This window comes from Rhinoderma darwinii, chromosome 1 (genome assembly GCF_050947455.1).
Source record: "Rhinoderma darwinii isolate aRhiDar2 chromosome 1, aRhiDar2.hap1, whole genome shotgun sequence".
NCBI classification, from domain to species: Eukaryota; Metazoa; Chordata; class Amphibia; order Anura; family Rhinodermatidae; genus Rhinoderma; species Rhinoderma darwinii.
The window spans coordinates 621,443,791-621,466,991 of NC_134687.1; the positions used below are offsets into that span (position 1 = coordinate 621,443,791).

Consider the following 23,201-nt stretch of genomic DNA (forward strand, 5'->3'; position numbering starts at 1 on the left):
GAAATGAAGAAAATGTTACAAGGTCTGCAGCAATGATCTCAGGACTAAATATACAATAGCTTTTGAATGTATGTGTTCTCATCGACTATCAGAAATCGTTTGTAACATGATTCTATGCATTTAAAAAACCGCTCTAAAAAGTTGGCCATGCACAGCCACCATACAAAGACGATATACCCGTGTGGCATCCATTAGTTGTGAATCTAGCAGTGCCACGGCGTTCTGCATTGACGGTTGATGGGAGAACCTTCTGATTAACGTTCCCTGGATTTGCAGCTGTATCCGAGCCACCTAAAGACAAACAGATAAGTTGTTAAAAAAAAAAGGAGGGGGGAAAAAAAAACAAAAACTTACACTATGCAAAACAAAAAAAAAAAACGTTAACCCTTTCACGGTCAAGGAAGTATGTACAACACCATGACTCTTGCTAGAATCTTAGCTAGGTGCAATATTTGGGGCTCAGCACTGGTTTGAAATTGGGGAGCAGGATGTACGTGATGAGTGGGAGGGGACGATGCAAGTGAGATCAGTAAGATCACAGCCCGTTACGGCCATCTCTCCCCCTGTACAGCCTTTCAGACTTTTAGCCACAAACATGACTTTATAGGCATAATGTTACAATTTGATACAAAATTGCATGAAGGCGCCAATTATTGTTAAGTGCTGGGTAGCATATTTACAATGTGCCAGGTATAGACTTTCATAAAATATATACGTATAGGGGTATAATATTACTTTTTTTAATTTTAGAATTCAGGTTTTATTTGTGTAGGTCACAAAAGGGGAACATTGTTGTGGCAAAAAAAGGGTTAAAGGTTAAAGCCAATTTTTTCTTCTTCAATGGATCTAAAATAAAATTTGAATCCACATTGAAAATAGTCTCGATTAAAAATCTCCTAGCGTTTTAGGTCTACAGCTCCAATGCAGACATGTGTTTCCATGGTTACAGACTACAAACAAGCCCTATGTATGCTTATCCCGCAATCGTTCTGCTTTCGATGTATTCCTTACTTCATGCAGACATACATTAGGTAGGTTACCAATACGTACGTTACCAATGGATGGCAATAGGACTACAGGATTTGACTACACAGAATTTGGTTGTAGTCTGTTACCATGGGAACACATAGGCATGCATAGGAGCTGTAAACACAAGACGAAGATATTTAATTTAAAACTATTTGAAAAGTTGCTTCATTTTTTGTTGGAGTAATAAAATAGTTGCAAAGGACATACAGAGATTTATATGGTAAAGTCTATTCTTTTTCTAACCCTCACGTTTCCACCCATCAAAAGGAAGAACTCAGGGGGAACATCCCTCCCCCGATAGGTGTATCGGGATCAAACAAACAGGAAGAATACCTCCATTTTCTCTTCAAGTTCATGCAAGAATTCTCCATCAGAAAGTGTAGACATGCCAGTGGAACTTTTTGCACTTAGGATGGCAATAGATAGATACTCAATCCTCTGTTTTAGAGATATATCGGAGCTAGAAGGACAGATCACAGAATACAAAATTAGTAAACGTTTTCTTCTGCACATCTATACACACACAAAACGGACAAACCAAAAATTCTCCAAATTCCTGCCGATTACACTGAACGGTATGTATGAATTTTGCTACATTAGGGAATCAAATATTTTGGTTTATTTCCCACTCTTTACAGGCTATGAACACCTTCGGCATATAAGCGGTTACTTGGACTTAAGGAAGTTGCACGAAGTTTCAGGCTGCAATGATTCTCAGTTTGCAAGCTGCTTTAGTTTCAGACTTTTCTGATTAATACATGCTAGACGTGAGGTTTGCGAATCCAGGATGCTGCTGCCTTCACTAGTTCTCATGTATCAGCACAGCTTCATTCCTGTACTGCTTTCACCTTCTAATACAGCTCCTGTGTGATCTCCCTATTTACAGCCTGTGATCTCCCCCTCTTCCCCTGCAGATTCTGTCAGGGGTTCACTTCTCTCTCTCTACACTGAAGCTGCCTTTGCGATCTCTCCTCAACCAGAGCCTGAGAGCACATGAGGTCAGCCCTAAGCAGTGTGCTGTTGAATCTATGTCAGAAGCAGCAGTACAGTCTGCTATGTACAGGAGTTACATCGACTCTACAGCAGCAAAATTGTTGGAAACTTTAAATGAAGACTATTCAGGAAGTTGCTGAATTTTGTATTTAGAAAGCAAAAAAACAATAAACGCAACTTTCCATAGCCTTTAAAGTGAAGCTTAACCTTGTAGATCAGGGAATTACCAGCAATATCCTGATACAAATTACCAGAACCGCTCCCTTTACAAGTGGAAGCAGTTTGGGTGATAAAGCAGGGGAAATAAAACTTCCCAGCGGCTGCCCTGCATGCACCTTCCATCTGCAGAACACAGATGTCCTTTACTAGCAGCCTGTAATCTTGAATAAAGTAGAGATCCCGTTACATTGACGTAAATGGCGCTTGTATTTGGCTCCTGCTCGTAATAGGAGCGATTCCAAAGATACATATATATTAGGGAATATTGCACTTTCCAAATGTAATGTTTAAAATGACACGGTTGAAGGGTTTTTCCGATTTTATAAAGTGATGGCATATCGCTAGGATACGCAATCGCTTTCGGACTGGTTTCGGTGGGAGTCAGACCTCTGGGATCCCCACTGATCCTATGAATGAAGGGGCTGCAGTGCTCGTTTACTCCTTTAAGCTTCATATTGAGTACCTAGAAATCAAGTCAGATGCCCCCTACCTGTCCATGTCTGCCAGTTCGGCCACCACTCTAGCAGCACTGCTGAAATTCCTGCTCTTCTCGTAGTATCGCCACAATAAGTCCATGCTCCGCACTTTGTTTTGATCAATCTTCGACACACGCACAAGATGAGGCTCCAGAAACGGAGAGTTGAGCTGAGAATAGAACAGATTACAGTTACGTGACGTTAAGCAGCCGGAGGTATTTCAAGCAGGAACAATGGGCACGCGGCTTCTCACCTCTAGTAGTTTGTCTGCCAGGTCTGCTTGTATGAGCCAGTTGAACAATGCGATGTTAAAAAGTTCATCAGGAGAACGCTGAGCCAATTTCAGCATCTGCTCAAACTAGAAAAAGTAAAATAAAAAATGATATATAGATCACGAGTTGTTTATATGCAACTATCATTCTACGTATCCAGCATGTGAGGGGCACGCCGCAATAATCATTCACCTCCATGACCCAGAGGTCGGACCCCCCACTGATCAGCATGTTATCACCTATCCTGCGGTTAGGGGATAACAGCTAATCTTGGGACAGCCCATTTAAGACATTGTGCACACAGTGCAGATTTGATGCAGATTTTGCATTCATTATTTTAAGCCAAAACCAGAATTGGATCCATGAGATAGGACACTGTATCAAACATGACGCCATCTTTACAATAGTGCCTTCGTTTGCAGAAAATGTCTTAAAGCTCCGGACTCCGATTCTAATTCGGAGCAGGAGTCATGGAAATGCATGCCGTATGATTACTGCAGCGTGCACCTCCGTGATCGATCCCCTTCTAAATGGATTTATAAAGATTCAGTACAATATTCAGAAACATCACCACACTTGTCTACAGGACGTGAGTGGTATTGCAGCTCAACTCCATTCACTTCAATGAAGCTGATCAGCAATATCAGACAAAAACCATGGACAGGCGTGGCGCGGTTTCTGGAAGAAATATGCCGTTCTCTAATGCTTGACATCCCCTCTAATCAGTAAAATTGGGAATTATGTATTTAGATCATTGACAGGCACTCTAAATATTTGTGAAAATATTGACATACATGGAGTCCGGCCTCTTCATTACTTAGCATGTTGGGGTCAGAAGAAAGCAAGGGAGGGCCAGGCTTTTTGGGCACACTTGGAGATTGAGGAGCTGCTTTGCTTTGGTTCACCAGTTCTTGCAGGGTATCCGTGATGCATTTGTAGCAGTTTAACCTGTTAGAACAAAAAAGGAAATATTCCATATAATGCGTCATTTTGAAGGCATTAAAGGAGACCTCCAGTGGAAACAATTTTCCATCACAGCCCCCCCCCCCACCTGATTGACTACCTAGCTCTGCACTACTTTTATGTATATTGTATACCCTTCCCTGCAGTACGGCCTCCTGTCTGCTACTGATCAGACACCATCTTTTAGATGTCACCCTGCTTTCACTTCCTCTGTGCTGTGTTATCAATCCCATGATGCCTCAGCATAGCATCACATGATCAAGCAGAGCCAGTACATCTCTGCCTGCTTGGCAGCACAGTGTGATTATCCTTCCCTCCATATTCTCCTAAATAGGAGAATAGAAGTATAAAGCTGAGAGGCTGAGTGGTGATCTTTCTCCATTATAACTGCGGGACTGGACCCTGTCTAATTATCAGCAGTAAATGTGATGGGAGTTCCTGTCCCCCCCCCCCCCCATGTGGAGGACCTGTTTGGAACAGTCCATGACATCATACAGGAAGTTCTGGTGCCTGTATAAGTGACACATGATTACCTCCAATGACTGCAGTAGAAAAAGCATGCCCCAGTATAATATATAGGGATAAAAGCCACACGAGATACATGGAATTACTTAAAGCAGTTATACGATGATGTAAAATTGATGGCCTATCCTCAGTATAGGCCATCAATATCTGGTTGGTGGGGGTCCGTCACTCAACACCCCTGCCGATCAGCTGTTTAAAGGGGTAGTGGTGCTCCCGCGATTGTAGCTTTCCCTTGAACGCGTGCACAGCTCCACACTGCACAACGCCATCACATTCATAGCAGCTGTGTACAGTATTACAGCTTCCTCCCCGTCGAGATGATAAAGCATGTAGAGAGTCGGACCACCACCGATCAGATATTGAGGGCCTATTCTGATGTTTTACGTCACTGGATATAAGCCCTTTAATGTATCAAATGGGGAACTTTAGTGTAGGTTGGGGTGTCCCTTTAACACTAGACAGGCTCTGCAAAAGCATCACTTAACCCGCCCGGCTTCTGCTCGACTGCACGCTCAAAGATTACAGAAAGGGAAATAATGCTAGATGGCCAAAATGCTTAAAAGGGCAAAAAATACATTTTTAAATCCTATAAATGACATACCTCTCCTGAAAAGCTTGCAAGCCTGCAGCATCCTCTTCGGGCTCACCATTCTTGTGAAAGTGCAGTCCCAGCCCTTTGGGATCTTTCTTCTCCGCAGCAGATAGACAGAGTTCTACCACACCCTCATAAAACCGCACTAGAGAAGCAAGACATTAAAGAAAATATTTAGCAATTTTTTAAAGAAATGATTAACAGCATATTTATATAGAATGTCCTTCTATAGATCACAAGGATAGGTGATAAATATCTGATCGGTTGGGATCCAACTACTGGGACCCCCACCGATCACGGACTTACCTTATCTTAAGCCGCACTCTGCATGCTCGGCGACGGCACCATTCATTTCTATGGGGCTATCGAGCACCATTTTCGGCAGCCCCATAGTAATAAATGCAGAGTATGGCTTAATTCATATGGGGCTCACAGGGACGGCAAAGAAAGCCTTTTCTAGTGATCGATGGGGGGTCCCAGCGGTCGGACCCCCACCGATCAGATATTTATCACCTACCATGTGCAAAAGTGATAAATATGGATTACTGTAAAACCCCTTTAAGGCACTGTTCACATTTGCGTTAAGGGATTTCGTCTGTCTTTTCAGTATTTTTGACGGGATGATAGAGCAGTTTGCAGCACTCTTCTTGCCATCAAAAATACGAGAACTGCAATGGACCCCATTAAAGTCAATAGGGTCCATCAAGGTTTCACCAGTATCCATTAGAAAGAAGCCATGACACTTGTTTGAACAAAGCCTAAAGAGTCACTAGATCGAATTATAATTTTTTATAATAGACCTTGGTACTTAGTAATATATATTTAGGTGCCCTTTATAACACAAGAGTGCCTTACAGGGGTTGGCCACCCAACAACTGTCCATATAAAGATGTCAGAGGGGGATTCCCTGCTCAGGAACCCCTCCACAAACCAGAGCGGATCTCCCTCGGTGAAGTCTTGGTATGACCATATATGACATGGTGGCCCAGACTTTAGTGCCGTTGCTGAGAAAACGTGGATACGATGGCAGCTTCCCCTTGGCTGATGTCAAAGACCCAGCAGCCGGACCCATGATCAGATCAGAGAGGTCAGGGACTACGCAGTAAGAATGTGTGGGGCGCTTGTTGATACATATTTATACAGTAAGTCTAAGGACAGTCCACTGAAGTCTATTTGTGCAGAGAGTCCATGGACTGTCTGTACTGGCGTATTGAGATCTCTCCAAGCGGACATGAAATGACAGAAGTCCTTATGTCCTTAAAACACCAAGGGGAAAAAACCCAAAACCACTCAGAGAATTGGAGAAGGCAATACCTTGTCTGTACTGTCCACAAACATTAGCCAAGTCGACTTGTTGACTTATTTTCTGGTACTCTCTCAGAGACTCTCGGAGCATCAACTCTTTATCATATTTGCTCTGTGCCTGGCGGGACCGTTGCAAAAGCTCATTTGCCTAGAGTATAAAACAAAGAGTTATTGATCTGTCAAATTGAGTTTAACTTCCAGAAGATGAGGCAATTCATGAACTATTACGGAACGGTTTGCACCTTGGAGCATATGGCATCGTCGGGGCTGTAGAAGAGGGGGCAAACTTCTTGCAGACGAGAACTGATTCCATCCACTGACGCATTGTCATGGATATAATGACTGATCAGGGACGCTACAAGGGCTCCAGTCAATTCCCTGTCTCGGGTCACTAAATCTCTAAAAGTGGTTATTTTCAGCAGCTCCTGCAGATCCTGGTAATGCAAACACAAGCATGAATACAGAATTACAAAAACACCATTTCAGATCTGTTAGGGAGATTGAGGTGGTTTTCTGCGTACTTTGGAGCAAGACCAACTTTACTCAGGGGTCCCATTAGGATTTGGGAAAACCTGGTCGATGCTCTTAAAGACCACACATGGAGAGGAATGTGGGCTCAGCAGGATATGCCATAGCATTATGATCTCCAAGTCTGACCTCTGGGACCCAGCTTAGAGAACGAAGGGAACGAGGTCCTTTCGGCTTATTCTTTAACCCCTTAACGACATGCCACGTAATACAGCCGACACCTCACTGCAACGGGTGGAATCAAAGATCACTTTGATTCCTCCCGTTTAATCCCTTAGATGCCGCAGTCCCCTCAGACGTGCCTGAGGCAGTGCTTAATAGGAGCCTGTAAAAATCGCAATATACTACAATATATTAGTATTGCGGTAGATGGTGCAAGCGATTCAACGGTTGCTGGTTTAAAGAGAATCTTTCACCTGTCCATACATGTACAGCATGTAATAGGCAGGGCTGTACAAACCCTGGGGCACTTTACATTTTTTTCTACCGTCCTCCGTTATTTAGATATCGGTGACGTTATATTTGGCGCCCAATATTTAAATAACACCCTGAACGGTCAATGGGGCGTGTTCCTATGGCTGTGACACTGTCCAATCAGCTACGGACAGTGTTACAGCAAGAGCTGGAGAGAGGAGAGCGTGTGGCCGCGCACGCCCTCACTCTTCAGCTGTCGGCAGACAAGGACAAGACTGATCTCTTGCGAGAGATCACCGTCTTGTACTTGTCTGCCGAACTGGCAAGGGGGCGTGTCACTGCTACGGACAGTGTAAGAGCTGGAGAGAGGAGAGAACGCAAACTATCACAATATAGCATTATTTGACTCACACAGTCACCATATGGCTAAAAAGAATTCATTAAAAGGGCTAAAAAAATAAAAAATAAAAAAATCGTATGTACCAAAAAAATGGTGCTAATAAAAACTACAGCTCGTCCCGCAAAAAAATAAGCCCTCACACCGCTCAAACGATGAAAAAATATAAGTTATGGCTCTCAGAATGTGGTGAAACCAAACAAATTATTTTTTTTTCCCTATTTTGTGTTGTCTAAAACCCGGGTGCGTCTTATAGTCCGAAAAATACGGTATATATATATTAAAAAAAAAAGAAATAAAAAAAAAAAAGTGGTAAAACAAAAAAAGACACGTAGAAATTTGGCATCACCGTAATTGTATCAACCCGTCGAATAAAGTGAACATGCCGTTTTGACCGCACAATGAATGCCGTACAAACGAAACCCAAAATAAATGTGCCCATTTTACCCCACAAATAATCTTTTTTCAGTTTTCCAGTACATTATATGGTACATTAAACGGTTCCATGAAAAACTACAACACTTCCCGCAAATAAAAAAAAACAAAAAAACCTTATACAACTATGCTGACGAACACAAAAAAAAAGTTCCGCCATTTGGAAGGCGGGGATGAAAAAACTAAAATTAAAAAATTAAAATTGGCCTGGTCATTAAGGGGTCAAACAGCTCTACTCTGGCCATATGCTTTACAGGGTAGTGCAACACCGCTCCACTCGTTCTCGGGATCGGAGGGGGTCCCGGCATTCGACCTCACCCATAAGCAATGGCATATCCTAGCGATATGCCATCACTATCTATTACAGTAATACCCCTTTAGTTTAGTAGGAGTATCACGTTAGGGCTGGTGTGTGTTAGCCTAGATTATGCACAGTGCCGTGTAGAGCGACTCTCACCTTTGACACATTAGGTAAATACACGGAGGGCTGTCATTGACACGGCTCTGTAGATTTACCTAAAAGCTGAGCCTCTGCTAGAAGAATAACAAACCTTCTGAAGATCGGACACGATGTGGTGTAACTGGTGCTCACACAGAAGTTTCCACAGCGCTAGGGCTTGACAAGTCTTCCTGACCAACAAGTGGATCCCCTGTAGAGAAGTCTTCTCTATTAGCTGGGCCTCAGCTGAAAGACACAAAGCATAGAACATATGAAGACCGGTGTTAGGGGTTAGGTCATACAAATGGACTCCGCATAGGTTTAGGTGCCAATCTGTCAATGAAAAATCCAAAAAGAAGAACGGTTGGTTATCATTTCCAGCGTCAATGACTTGGATTGGCACTTACTGTGGTACTTCCTTTGCAGTTCTTGCTGGACTTGCTGAGAACTTCCCATGTCATGACGGCCGATGCCGCCCAAACGCTGCTGAATATTGACTGGCGTTCCAAAACTGAAAAAATCATTTCGTTTTTAATATAAAAGGGTATAAAGAGTTCAGATGATAACAACAATATAAAATAAAGAATAAGAAACGGTAGAGGAAGGCGCAAATAAAAAAAAGGTACACATTTTGTTGCTTGTCACCTCATATTTGCACACATGGCATTGTGGATATTTAAAAGGAAACGGGTCACTAATATTTTTTAATAACTAAAACGAGATTCTGATGCAAATTTTTTTCGAATCTGTTTTTATTTTCAGATTGAACATTTTTTAATTATATTTTCTGTAAGGGATTATGGAGGCGGCCATCTTTTCTGAGCTGTAACAGGAGTACAGTGACATGACTTATAGCAGCAACATGGACCTAGGAGACTTGTCTGGGGAAGACTCACTGACTTCTATGAGAGTAGTGGGCACGCTCAGTGACCTATGCAGAGGTCACTGTGCAGGGCGTGGAGGAGCTGAGCTGTCCCCATCTATTGACTTCGATGGGAGAGTGTAGTGGGCATGCTCAGTGACGTGCAGAGAGCGGAGAAGCTGAGCTGTCCCCATCTATTGACTTCTATGGGAGAGTGTAGTGGGCATGCTCAGTGACTTGTGCAGAGCGGTCACCATCATCTATTGACTTCTATGGGAGTGTAGTGGGCATGCTTATTGGCTTGTGCAGAGGTTACTCTGCAGGGAGCGGAGGAGCTCAGCTATCACCATCATCTACTGTCAATGATGATCCTGTGTCATCTGTCTGTAGCTTTATAATATAGGCACAGTAACAATGCCGGCGCCACAAGCATGACGAGTATACTCATCTTGATGTGGCAACGGTCTGCCAATTAGGACGAGCATACCCATTAAGGGTCGCAAATCGAATCTTTTTTACTACTCAGTACTGGTCCAGTTTTTTATCTAGTGAAGGATGGACTTCTTCTGACATGAAATCTTACCTTGGATTTCCTAGGGAGCCGGCACTAAACTGAGAGTTTCTATCCATAAATTCCAGTAACCCTTTAAGCTCCTGTAGAACTGACTGCAGGACTTGGGGGAAGATGCTGCTGTCAATCTGAAGGGCACAAAATATTAAGTAGCCATTTATACTTTATTTTCATGGTTTGCAATAGTAATGTGCGGAGAAGTAGTATTTTATCACTGAATGTCCCCTTTCAGCAGCTTCTTAGAAACAGATAGTGGACTATCATTCTGTGAGCAAGTTTAATCCAAGCGAGTATTACAATTAGTTTCTAAGAACATAAAGTGACAACCGATATGGCTGAACTGCCTGTTGTCACTGTTGAAAAAAAATGGCCACCGCAACAGAGGACTAAATGACCAATCATATTCTTGGCATCATGCCAGGAATACAACACATGACAGCTGAACCCTCTGATTGGCTGTCCCGGTAGGGTCGCTGGAGCGTCAGCGCTGAGGGATAAGAAAGGCGCGTACTGCTTTTTTTTTTTTTTCCCCATCTCAGTACATTTGCAGCCATTAGTAAAAAAATTTAACAACCCGGATAACCCCTTTAATGAAAAGAGTGACATGATTTTGCAGAACTATATAATACGATCACATGTTCTATAACTTTGCTTCATTACACAGCAATTGTATTCTGTAGAGATTTACAGAGGAAGTTTCCCAAAAATAAGCAAAACCTACTGCAAGAGCTCAAATGTTTTCGATTTAGGCCGAGTTCTGGGCTTAGTACAACCTCCGAGTCGTACAGGGAAATAATAGGACACCCCATAGACTTTGTGGCTATATTGCCCCTCTGTATGTCTAATTTTATATGGAGGCTAATCTGACCGGGTAAAAAAAAAATAATCATGGAATGCCTCGTTACGAAGGAATCCTCCCCTGAAAGCCGTGCATCATATGGCGGAGCACAGAAACCCTGCCTCAATAGTATGGAGCCGTAAAGGATCCCGTGTCCTGCCGCACAGCCTACTATGCTAACCAAATTTATCTTAGTGTTCTTTTACACAGGCCAATCCGGCGCTCGTTTGCTCCTTTTTACAAGGAGCAATGATTGGTTATGCGGAGACGAGTGATCGTTACTACAAATCGCTAGTCCCCATACATTTTAATCATGTCGGCAGCGAATCTCCCCATTTGCACAGGAAGACGTGCTGCCAACAACGATAATATGTAGTGCTGCATAAGAACATATGATCAGCCCATGAAGGAGCGTTTTGTCGTTCATCTCCTGATCGCTGCCCTGTTTACACAGATCAATGATGAGGAAGGAGCATTCATATGAACGCCCGTTTGTCCGATCATCAGCCAGTGTAAAAGGACCATCACTCTACACAGCTTAGCGTTCTTAACCTTCCCACGTTTCGTCAATAGTTATGAAAAGAAGTTACTGAAAGGAGTCCAGCGGCACAGGGCGCATGAGCGCTGCACACATGATGCCAAGGACAGTTCATCTCACTTCACTGCGCAGTTTACTGTCCTTTGATTCATGTACGCAATGCGCCCGATGCCGGTGTACTCATCTCGGTAACCTAGAAGTTATTTTACAAACTATTGCCGAAACGTCTGGTTTTGAACGCTGTACCCCAGGCTGCATAATGACATGCTGGTAACTTCGTGTCTCCAATCCTAGTGACAGGTTCCATTTAAGTACCTGAAAGAATAAGCTATAAAAGAAACACACTTATACTTGCAAGTCATATAACCACAAGAAGACTGCTCAACATCTGTAAAGATCAGCATAGAACTTTGCAGGGTCATTTTTGAGGGTACTAATGTGCACCCACAGGAGGGTGCACATTACTAAATACAAGGCACCCACTGAGCAATGCTGCTTAAAAGAGATGGTCATAGACATATTGTTAGGACGTATGGACAACATAGAGGGTGGTGCCTTGCTCAGGACCTCCCTCTATGAGCCAGAACGGAGAGTGGCTCACACGAGCCATGGATGGCCTTTCATTTGAATGACCGCTATGTAATACTAAATTTCCCTGGCAGGAGCCATGTCTGGCTGGCTAAGGCTTCCTTGGCCAAATCAGAGATTGACGGGGTATCAAGAGCCGTACTTGCGGCGATCATCTCATCCTCCCATATATAAGGACTTGTTTGGGATTAGACAGCACCTTTAATGTAAGTCTAGACGATGATATGGAAGCCCTTTGCTGCAGGTCTTGAGCCACTATCACCAACTGGTTAACAGGATTCAGCAAATATAGATTGAGAATATTAGTCTTACCGCTGTGACATCCCGGTTTTCAATCTTGAAATCTCTTTCAACAATCAAGCTTCCATCCCAGATATTACTAGAAAACAATTGCACGGCATGTGAGGATTAAAAGAGTTGTCCCAAGGTTAAATGTTATCCCCTAACCGGAGAGAACATGCTGATTGTTTGCAGTCTGACCACTGGGACCCCCAACGATCGCAAGAACAGCGGTCCCTTTCCCCCATATGAATGCCGAGCGCTGTACTCCGCTATCTCCGGCAGGCCCAGACAGTGAATGGAGCGGCAGTGCGCATGTGCAACCTGCTGATCCATTCATTTAAAGGAACGGGACCCACACTCTTGAGAACTGTGGGGGTCCCAGCGGTCGGACCCCCACTGATCAGCATATTATCACCTATCCTGTGGTTAGGGGATAACATTTAATCTTGGGACAACCCATTAACTCTGAAAAAACACAAACATTGAACTTTTCAATGTTAAATAATGTAGAATCTCACTTGATAATGCGGGTAAAATAGATACAAATCCCATTGTGTTTTCCAGAAAACATGATTTCGGAGCCTGGTAAACTAGGCAGCGGTGCAGTAGAATGATGGGCAGGCGATGCCACAGAATACACTGGAGTAGATATATTAGGTGGGAAGATGCCTGAAATAAAGGTAAGAGGTTTATGCACGCTCTGACATAAATGACTAGAATCAATGAGAATATAGACATCTCTAAAAGACATACCTGGAGCAGGTGTACCCAGGAAGCTTGCCATCGCCACAGGACTGCTTATGGGCATGGGTGACCCTGAATATTAAAGGGCAAAGCACAAACTGACATTACTTGGGAAGATGTTGAAAAACTCAGAATCAAATGACTTCTGTCTGTAACACAAGAGAGGATGGTGACTATTTCCCATAGAGGGTGTACCCTCAAAATTGAAGGGGTTGTCCAGGATTCGAAAAATGGATCTGAAACAGCACAACTTGTCCATGTCCATGGACTGTGTCTGGTATCGTAGCATTCAGGTTAATGAGGCTGTGCTGCAAAACTTTTGTGTATGTTACTTTATTTGTTGAAAATTACCAATAAAAACCCTCTGTACACTAAAGGTCCTTACCACCACACGTAATAACTACAGCTGCATGTTACTGGGCTGTACAGCAAAAGTTGCCAAAACAACGCCCTCTCTGATATCACTTCCTGCTCTGCAGCTATTGGCTAAAGTTGCACCTCACACACTTCCTGCTCTGCAGCTACTGGCTAAAGCTTCACCTCACACACTTCCTGCTCTGCAGCTACTGGCTAAAGCTTCACCTCACACACTTCCTGCTCAGCAGCTATTGGCTAAAGCTTCACCTCACACACTTCCTGCTCGGCAGCTACTGGCTAAAGCTTCACCTCACACACTTCCTGCTCTGCAGCTACTGGCTAAAGCTTCACCTCACACACTTCCTGCTCTGCAGCTACTGGCTAAAGCTTCACCTCACACACTTCCTGCTCTGCAGCTACTGGCTAAAGCTTCACCTCACACACTTCCTGCTCTGCAGCTACTGGCTAAAGCTTCACCTCACACACTTCCTGCTCAGCAGCTATTGGCTAAAGCTTCACCTCACACACTTCCTGCTCGGCAGCTATTGGCTAAAGCTTCACCTCACACTTCCTGCTCGGCAGCTACTGGCTAAAGTTTCACCTCACACACTTCCTGCTCGGCAGCTACTGGCTAAAGCTTCACCTCACACACTTCCTGCTCGGCAGCTACTGGCTAAAGCTTCACCTCACACACTTCCTGCTCGGCAGCTATTGGCTAAAGCTTCACCTCACACACTTCCTGCTCAGCAGCTACTGGCTAAAGCTTCACCTCACACACTTCCTGCTCTGCAGCTATTGGCTAAAGTTGCACCTCACACACTTCCTGCTCTGCAGCTACTGGCTAAAGCTTCACCTCACACACTTCCTGCTCTGCAGCTACTGGCTAAAGCTTCACCTCACACACTTCCTGCTCAGCAGCTATTGGCTAAAGCTTCACCTCACACACTTCCTGCTCGGCAGCTACTGGCTAAAGCTTCACCTCACACACTTCCTGCTCTGCAGCTATTGGCTAAAGCTTCACCTCACACACTTCCTGCTCGGCAGCTACTGGCTAAAGCTTCACCTCACACACTTCCTGCTCGGCAGCTATTGGCTAAAGCTTCACCTCACACACTTCCTGCTCGGCAGCTACTGGCTAAAGTTTCACCTCACACACTTCCTGCTCGGCAGCTACTGGCTAAAGCTTCACCTCACACACTTCCTGCTCGGCAGCTATTGGCTAAAGCTTCACCTCACACACTTCCTGCTCGGCAGCTACTGGCTAAAGTTTCACCTCACACACTTCCTGCTCAGCAGCTACAGGCTAAAGCTTCACCTCACACACTTCCTGCTCGGCAGCTACAGGCTAAAGCTTCACCTCACACACTTCCTGCTCGGCCCGCCCCCTGCAGGCACTCTGCACATAATACTATTAATACTGAGAACTTATTGCTGCTATCTATAAAATAGGAAGCAGACAACACAAATTAGAGAGCTCTCAGTGAGAACAATGCAGAACGTAAGCAGCGGGCAGACGGAGCAAGAAGTCAGAGTGATGGCAGAGCGAGAGAGGGGTCGTCATTTTGGCATAGTAATATGCAGAAGCAGCTGTAATTGCAAACTCCTAGAGAATGAAAAAAATAATCCTTATAAAGAAATCGGAGGACACATTTAATAATATGAAACAATTCCTAGTGTAAGAGAAGAGGAAGATTTATTCTTACCAACAGGCAGCGGTGAACCAAACATTGCACTGGCATTAGCAGGGGCAGAGAGTGAAGGCTGAATCCGCAGCTGAGATTCCCCACCATACCTATAATAAAAGAAGAGAGTCACACATTGGGTTATTATACTCCTTAAATGGTGCTTTTAATATGGATGACGGAACTTGGTAAAAATGTTATAACTACCTGAAAAACGCCCGAGTAGCCCAGACAGAGATTTCCCGGTCAGAAGCAGCATAAGAACACGCAAGTATTAAACAGGTTGCACAAGCATGATCCTGCTGGAAAGAGAAGCAAATCGTCAGCAGATAAAAATGTCAGCAATATCGTACGTTTTATATCAAATTATATTAATAATGAATCTTTCAGGGTTCTGGGATACAGCGCTTTACTGTAGTGTGGCGGGGGCATTATCCCGATGAAAGAGGGCACTGCCATTAGGGAATACCATTACCATGAAGGGGGTACTTGTCTCCAGGAGTTTAGGTAGGTGGTACGTGTCACATTCACAAGAATGGCAGGACCCAAGATTTACCAGCAGAACATTGCCCAGATCATCTGCCGGCTCGTCTTATTCCCATAGTGCCTCCTGGTGTCATCTCTTCCACAGGTAAGTGACGCACCTGGCCATACTTTCGGCAGTAGGCAGGGGTCAGCATGGGCACTCTGACCGGTCTGTGGCTACATGGGCGACATATACAGCAAGCTGCGATGCTCTGCGTGTTCTGACACCTATCAGAGCCAGCAGTGACCTTTTCAGCAATTTGTGCTACAGAAGATCTTCTGTGGGGTTTGGACCAGACCGGCTAATCCTCACTCTGCACGCGCATCAATGAGCCTTGGGCACCCACGACCCTGTCGCTGGTTCACCGGTTGTCTTTCCTTGGACCACTTTTGATAGGTGCTAACCACTGTATAGCAGCAACACCCCACAATACCGGCCGTTTTAGAGATGTTCTGACCCAGTCGTCGATCATCACAATTTGGCCCTTGTCAGAGGCGCTCAGATTCTTACACTTGCCGATTTTTCCTGCTTCCAACACTCAGTTGCTGCCTAATATATGCCCCCCTTTGTCAGACACCATTGTATCCAGATTATCAATGTTATTCACTTCACCTGTCAGTGGTATTGCAGCGCAGTCTCAATTACTTGCCGCAGCCCCTTGATTATGCCGATCAGCAGGGCTCGGACCCCCAAACAGTTTTAGATTGAAGGCCTATCCCTAAGCAGCGTTTGAGTCCTGGAAAACTCCTGCTTTGTCAACAGAGACCAGGCAAGCAAACCCTCGGTCCACCTTAGTTGGTCCCCAAGTGAAACGTAGATTAGAATAGGATGTTTTTTTTTAAGCCAAATATGTATTAGGCCTCATGCTCACAGGCGTATTACGGCTCACTAAAACCGCCAAGTCATAATACGCCACCTATAGATTTTATGGAGCCCTACTCTACTGTATCATTATTGTGTCATGCTCCATTGGGCACCATATTATCGTGCTAGGTTAGAAGTACTCAATAACAAAGCCCCAATGTGGCAGCACACCAAGCGATTGTATCTCCATATTACAGAGGACCTGGGTGACTCTTAGGGGGGATTCACACAAGCGTGATTTGGCAGCGTGTAGGCCGCGTGGTTTTCGCGCGGCACGCAATGCCCTATAGAAGTCTATGGGGCAGTACACACAGTCCGTGTATTTTGCGCAGCGTTTGTTCGCTGCGCAAAATACGCGACAGGTTCAATAACTCTGCGTATTTCACGCACCCATTGAAGTCAATGGGTGCGTGAAAACCAGGCAGGTCGCACGGAAGCACTTCCGTGCGAACAGACTGAAACAGCGCACGAGCTGTCAAAAGGATGAATGGAAACAGAAAAGCACCACGTGCTTTTCTGTTTCCAAGCATCCAAACGGAGTGTCTTTGATAGGAGCGAACCCCGACAACCGAAGCTAACTTCACCGGGTTCGGCCAAACTCGTTTTGGCCGAACCCGGCCCAAAAATTTCCGGCCCGCGACGTCGGGAGACATTCACTGTGCATGGTGCTGAAAGAGTTAAACTGTTTCAGCACCATGGACAGTGACTTGCGATCCCAAAATACATGAACCTGTAAAAAAACCCGAAGTTCTAACTTACCGATTACTCCTGTCTCCTTCCTGCAGTCCGACCTCCCGGGATGACACTTCAGTTCAAGTGACAGCTCCAGCCAATGACAGGCCAAGCACAGGCTGCAGCCAATCACAGGCTGCAGCGGTCACTTGGACTGCCGTGTCATCCAGGGAGGTGGGGCCCGATGTCGAGAGGCGCGTCACCAAGGACGCGTCACCAAGGCAACGGCCGGGAAGTTCTCGGTAAGTAGGAACTTTATCTTTTTTTTTTACAGGTTTTTCGCTGTTGTGTTCGGCATTCACTGTCGAGGGTGCTGAAAGATTTAGCTCTTTCAGCACCTTGGACAGTGACGGACGTCGACTAGCCTCATCTCTATGATGCCGGCTGCGCGAAAATCACGCAGCCGCGCATCAGACACGCATGACACACGCAGCTGTCAAATGTTTTTTGCGCTCGCAAAACGCCGCGTTGTTTGCGCACGCAAAAACGCAAGGTTCGTGTGAATCTGCCCTTATACAGCGTTCTGCACACAGCCATGCGCAAGAGGCATAACACTGTTTGCTGCAAAGTCTTCAAGATTAAAAAATCCCTTATTTTTATCTAGGCTTAGGGTCCTTTTTAAGACAAGGTTCACACATGACATCCTGCTGCAGTATTTCATTACAATAGTCAGATATGCCATGTTTACACACTGCAGTTTTTCTGGTGCGGTCTAGGAGAAAACTGGGGTGTTTATGAGCCCACCACATACTCTAAGGCTATGTTCACACGGGGTATTTTGCAGGAGGAATATCTGCCTCAAAATTCCGTTTGGAAGTTTGAGGCAGATATTCCTCTCCCTGCACGCCGATTTTCGCAGAGTTTTTCGCCCGCGGCCATTGAGCGCCGCGGGCATAAAACAGCGCGAAATACGCTTTCTCTGCCTCCCATTGAAGTCATTGGGAGGTCAGAGGCGGAAGCGCCCGAAGATAGGGCATGTCGCTTTTTCCTGCGAGGCAGTTTTACTGCTCGCGGGAAAAAGATACCGACGCCTCCCATTGAAATCAATGGGTGGCATTTTCGGGCAGTTTTTGCCGAGTTTTGTGACGCGGTTTCCGCGTCAAAAAACTCGGCAAAATACCCTGTGTGAACATAGCCTAAGTGTGGTGCCTTTTCCTATTGACTTCACTGTAGAGGAGTTAGTGACAGAGTAAATATACCACATGCACTTTTCAAAAGAAACTTTTTTCCTAGGAATTTTTCTTACAATGGTTTGTCATTCTCTTTGCTAAATGTGTCAACAAGGACTAAAAAAAAACACAAAACTTTAAAAAGTACCTGGTGTAGTTTGAAGAAACGCTCAATATCTTCCCCTTCTCCTCCAGCGCTGCTAACAAGAAGATGTCGGAGCTGGTCTACTGGCCGCAGTTTGTGGAAAATATGACTTCCCTGCAATCCACAAATGCAACTTCTCATCCGTGTGCAATTGATTTTAGACAACACAGTGTAATAAATGAACCGCCACAGACCTTAGCGGAGAGCAGAACAAACTTCTTGGGTGGGACAACGTGTTGGCGCGTCATGACCGGAGAGTCGGTGACCGGGATTAAATCCTTGTTTAGCGGCGTTAGAACTTTCTCAACTTTCATTTCATCAATAGAAGCGAGAGTCCAGGAATGACCATCAACTGCTACCGTCACCTGAAAAACGGAAGCGCGGTTATTATATGCTACCTTTCCATTCAAAGCTCAGACATTTTTGCTACGGAGATCTTGTCCTTACAAATTCCCTAACAGGAAATTGCTATCGTTGTCTGCCATGTTACTGGTACGGTGCAGCTGCGTCGGGTCACAATCACAATTTATACAAGCCGGCCTGCTCATACTACACTTGCCATCCTTCCCCCACTCACATTACAGAAAGAAATGGACTGTTTGCGTGAATCAGTGCCGGTGCTGCTGTGATCACAGGACTAGATCTGCGCCTGCATTTGACATCAACAAGGAGGAAGTAAAGTACATGCAGTAATTTAGGTCTCCACCTACTCTGCCCTATATTGAAATCAATGCAGTGTAAGTGAATGAAGCAAATAAACAGCATAGAGCACTCATTCAATTCTAGATGAGAAACCATCATTTACACACGGAGGTGAAAATTCGAAGGCCTCATGTCAGCATTTAAAAAAAGGCTGATGCCCATTTATTGACGAATGGCATTGAGGGTTATAATTAGTCAACGAATGATGGGTAATTTATTGAGAAAGGTCGAACTTGATGGAGCTGCGTCTTTTTTCAACCCACGACCGTATTTTTGCGGCCGCAATTTATCCGCATTTTTGTGGATATACTGCGGACCCATTCTCTTCTATGGCCCCATGCACGCTATCATGATTTACACGGATCGGTGCGGGGGCCGCACTTGCGGACCACAAAAACTCAGGACAAGTCACTTTACGGTCCGCTATTGCGGATTCACCAATACTAGTGAATTGTTGTGGATCTGTGAGTCTGGATGACACACGGATGCACAAGGGTTTTTTGCGGTCCAATGAACAGATAGAGAACCCGTGGATTTGCAGACCGCAAAAGCAACGAGGTCGTGTGCATGAGGCCTTAGAGGTTTTTAAAGTGGATCACTGAAGACAGGCTTTAAAGGGGTTGTCCAGTCAGAAGAAATATATGGCCTATCCTCAGGATAGGCAATCAATACCTGATCGTGGAAGTCCGACTGATCAGCTGTTTCTAAAGGGGCAGCGACGCTTGTAAGAGCGCTACTTCCTATTCATTACTGTCGCTACTCGCACTGTGAATCGCCGACACACTTCTAGCGGTGGTTCACAGTATTACAGACTTCTACCATTCATTTGAATAGGAGAAGGCTGTAATACTGTCAATCACCCCTAGAAATGTCGGCGATTCATAGTACGAGCGGATAAGGAATGAAGAGGAACCAGCGCTCGTATAGGCGCAGCGGCCCCTTCAATAAAGGTGATCGGTGGGGGTGCTGGGAGTCAGACCCCGACCTATGAGATATTGATGACTTATCCTGAGGATAGGCAATCAATTTCTTATGACTGGACAACCCCTATAATAAAGAATTATATAAAAATGCTTTCACCTGCATCTCCATCAGTGGCCTTTGAAATGGAAAGGAGTCGTGGTTGATGCACCATAATATGTCATGATCTTCATTTTCAGAAGCAGCCATAAGCAAAACACCTAGAAAACGGCAACGACAAAACAGATCAAATAAATGCACAATTGGCGAAAGGAAAATTGAATCCGCGGTGTAACAGAGCTTTTCTCGGTGACCCACCATTGTTATAAAGGGCTTTGTGAACTTTTGATGGCTTTTCCACTGTGGAGGAGGCAGAAAATCCAGGTGGTAAACGGACATGTACCAAAGTCAACATGTAGGGGTGAGCGGCAGGGTGTCTAAATGGAACAGTACTGAAGTAGAGCCGGACGCCTGGAACAGAAGGACTCACGTTAATGATCGGAAGAAAATCATGAAATATAAGAATGTGTTCAAAACATCAGTTTAGACGCCAGATGTGGGGGTTTTTTCCCCCATAGTTTTTACTTTGTGTTGTAAATTGACTTGCTTTTACACTGGGACAGAGGAAAAACTTTTTTCTTCTCCTTTCGTGATGTCAGGAGCACAGATAATCGCGATCTATCCAGTAATGCAGTCAGAAGGCAGAGATCTTAAATATCTCTGGGAAACCCCTTCAGGACTGAGCCTGTTTTGGCCTTCAGGCCACCGCCGATTTTTTCAAATCTGACATGTGTCACTTTATGGGGTAATAACTCCGGAATGCTTTTACCTATCCAAGCGATTCGGAGATTGTTTTCTCGTGACACGTACTTTGTTAGTGAAAAAATTGTACGTCCTGGTGCGGGAAGCAAGCCCTCTGCAGGACGTACAGCTGCGGCGCAGCGCGGGAAGAGGTTAAGAGGGTATTCCGAAGAAAGGAATGGCTGATTTTATCTATCCAGTCATATGGCTTCTCTCAGAGGTGTCATACGCCTGATGGCTGCTCGTCTCTTTCTATCTGTTCTGCTTAAAGGGCATAATATGTCTGATATGGTGGCGGTTCCGCCTCTAGGACCCCTACATTACCTGATCCCCGATCAGATTGGTGAGGTGTAGATAATCCAAATAGAAAGAAAATAAAAATCAAGGAATTCTTCTTCTGATGCTTTATTAGAGGTAATACAAAGCACCGTACAGTGGAACATGTATTGACTATGCGCCACTATACAGCCCAGCTGACATGTGTAGGAGGCCTAACTCTGAATAGACCACCTGTCATGTGATCTCTACTTTTTTTTTTTTTTAAAATACCCTCTTGTGGTTAAAAAAAACCCCCATCTATTCTACAACATACAGACCGTACAACTCACCTGCATGAGTGATGGCTAGTAAGTGACAGTTTATAGATTCGGATTTTTCAATCACGGCAATCTGAACAATGGGCTTAAATACAGAACGATCTATTGTCCTAGAAGGAGAGGGAAAAAAAAAAAGTGACGTAAAGAATATTGCAATGATAAGACAGAAGGAAAACATTGATGAATAGTAAACTTGCAGACAGACAAGGGGGTTCTTCAGGACTTGGCTGTGATCGGCGCTCGTCAGGCTGAAGATGGCTCACATAGATGTTCCACGTGAGCCGTCTTCTGCCTGACCATGAGCGCTGATCACAGCCGAGGTGCACCTTCGCTTCAGGAACTATAAAGCGGTCTCAGCACCCAGAACCAACAATCCAAACTTTGATATATCTTTAGAACATATCAAAAGTTTGATGAAAGGGCAGTCATTCCTTAAAGAGGCTCTGTCACCACATTATAAGTATCCTATCTCCTACATAAGGAGATCAGCGCTGTAATGTAGGTGACAGCAGTGCTTTTTATTTAGAAAAACGATCTATTTTTACCATTTTATGAGCGATTTTTAGCTTTATGCTAATTCGTTCCTTAATGCCCAAGTGGGCGTGTTTTTACTTTAGACCAAGTGGGCGTTGTACAGAGGAGTGTATGACGCTGACCAATCAGTGACCAATCAGCGTCATACACTCCTCTCCATTCATTTACACTGCCCTAGCGATATAGTTATATCACTATGTGCAGCTACATACACAAACCCTAACATTACTAGTGTCCTGATAATGAATATACATTACCTCCAACCAGGACGTGATGTGTATTCAGAATCCTGACACTTCTGAATCTTTTCTGTGAGATTTCCAGAAAAGCAAACGTAATCTCGTTTTAAATGACAGTTTACAGCGTAATCTCGCGAGATTACGCTTGCCTTGCTCGAAATCTCACAGAAAAGATTCAGACGTGTCAGGATTCTGAATACACATGACGTCCCGGCTGGAGGTAATGTATATTCATTGTCAGGACACTGCAGTAACGTTACAGTGTGTTTATGTGGCTGCAATTAGCGATATATCTATATCGCTAGTGCTGTGTAAATGAATGGAGAGAAGTGTATGACGCTGATTGGTCACTGATTATTCAGCATCATACACTCCTCTGTACAACGCCCACTTGGTCTAAAGTAAAAACACGCCCACTTGGGTATTAAGAAACTAATTAGCATAAAGCTAAAAATCGCTTATAATGTGGTAAAAATTGATAGTTTTTCTAAATAAAAAGCACTACAGCGCTGATCTCCTTATGTAGTAGATAGGGCACTTATATGGTGACAGAGCCTCTTTAACCGTGTTGATCGCTTGCATGGGACTGAGCGGAGGTGTATTGATGAGCTGCTGTGACTGTGTAAACATGGAAGAGTTTGCGGCACTTGTAGATGCGCCCTGACTCCTTTATTGGGCTAATCATCGAGAGTCTCAAAGGTTGGACACCAACCAATCAGTAAAGGGATGTATAAAATTAAAAAATTATGGCTGCATTCTTCCCAAAACACCAAAAAAAAATTTTTTCTTTTGCAGCTCAGCCTCATTCACATCAACTGAGAAGAGATGCAATACCGGACAGCCCATTGACAGGTTGTGTCTGGTATTGAAGCCATGTTTTTCTA

General features: G+C 44.5%; 1 protein-coding gene across 2 annotated transcripts in view; it reads right to left on the reverse strand.

Moving 5' to 3' along the window:
- NUP155 (nucleoporin 155) overlaps positions 1-23,201 on the reverse strand; it is a 45,839-nt gene that overhangs the window by 11,696 nt on the left and 10,942 nt on the right. Inside the window, exons 10-30 of one of the 2 annotated variants that reach the window (XM_075842111.1) lie at positions 21,557-21,654; positions 20,466-20,618; positions 20,268-20,368; positions 18,680-18,850; positions 18,489-18,599; positions 15,257-15,348; positions 15,071-15,159; positions 13,020-13,082; positions 12,785-12,935; positions 12,297-12,363; positions 10,033-10,148; positions 8,995-9,098; positions 8,700-8,833; positions 6,617-6,808; positions 6,384-6,522; positions 5,079-5,214; positions 3,784-3,937; positions 2,971-3,075; positions 2,732-2,886; positions 1,363-1,489; positions 178-291 (exon numbers count right to left, since the gene is read on the reverse strand). In XM_075842111.1, the coding sequence (XP_075698226.1) occupies positions 178-291; positions 1,363-1,489; positions 2,732-2,886; positions 2,971-3,075; positions 3,784-3,937; positions 5,079-5,214; positions 6,384-6,522; positions 6,617-6,808; positions 8,700-8,833; positions 8,995-9,098; positions 10,033-10,148; positions 12,297-12,363; positions 12,785-12,935; positions 13,020-13,082; positions 15,071-15,159; positions 15,257-15,348; positions 18,489-18,599; positions 18,680-18,850; positions 20,268-20,368; positions 20,466-20,618; positions 21,557-21,654 (2,572 nt within the window). Of the gene's footprint in view, positions 1-177; positions 292-1,362; positions 1,490-2,731; positions 2,887-2,970; positions 3,076-3,783; positions 3,938-5,078; positions 5,215-6,383; positions 6,523-6,616; positions 6,809-8,699; positions 8,834-8,994; positions 9,099-10,032; positions 10,149-12,296; positions 12,364-12,784; positions 12,936-13,019; positions 13,083-15,070; positions 15,160-15,256; positions 15,352-18,488; positions 18,600-18,679; positions 18,851-20,267; positions 20,369-20,465; positions 20,619-21,556; positions 21,655-23,201 lie in introns of both variants that reach the window. The other variant, XM_075842102.1, reaches the window with a different exon arrangement.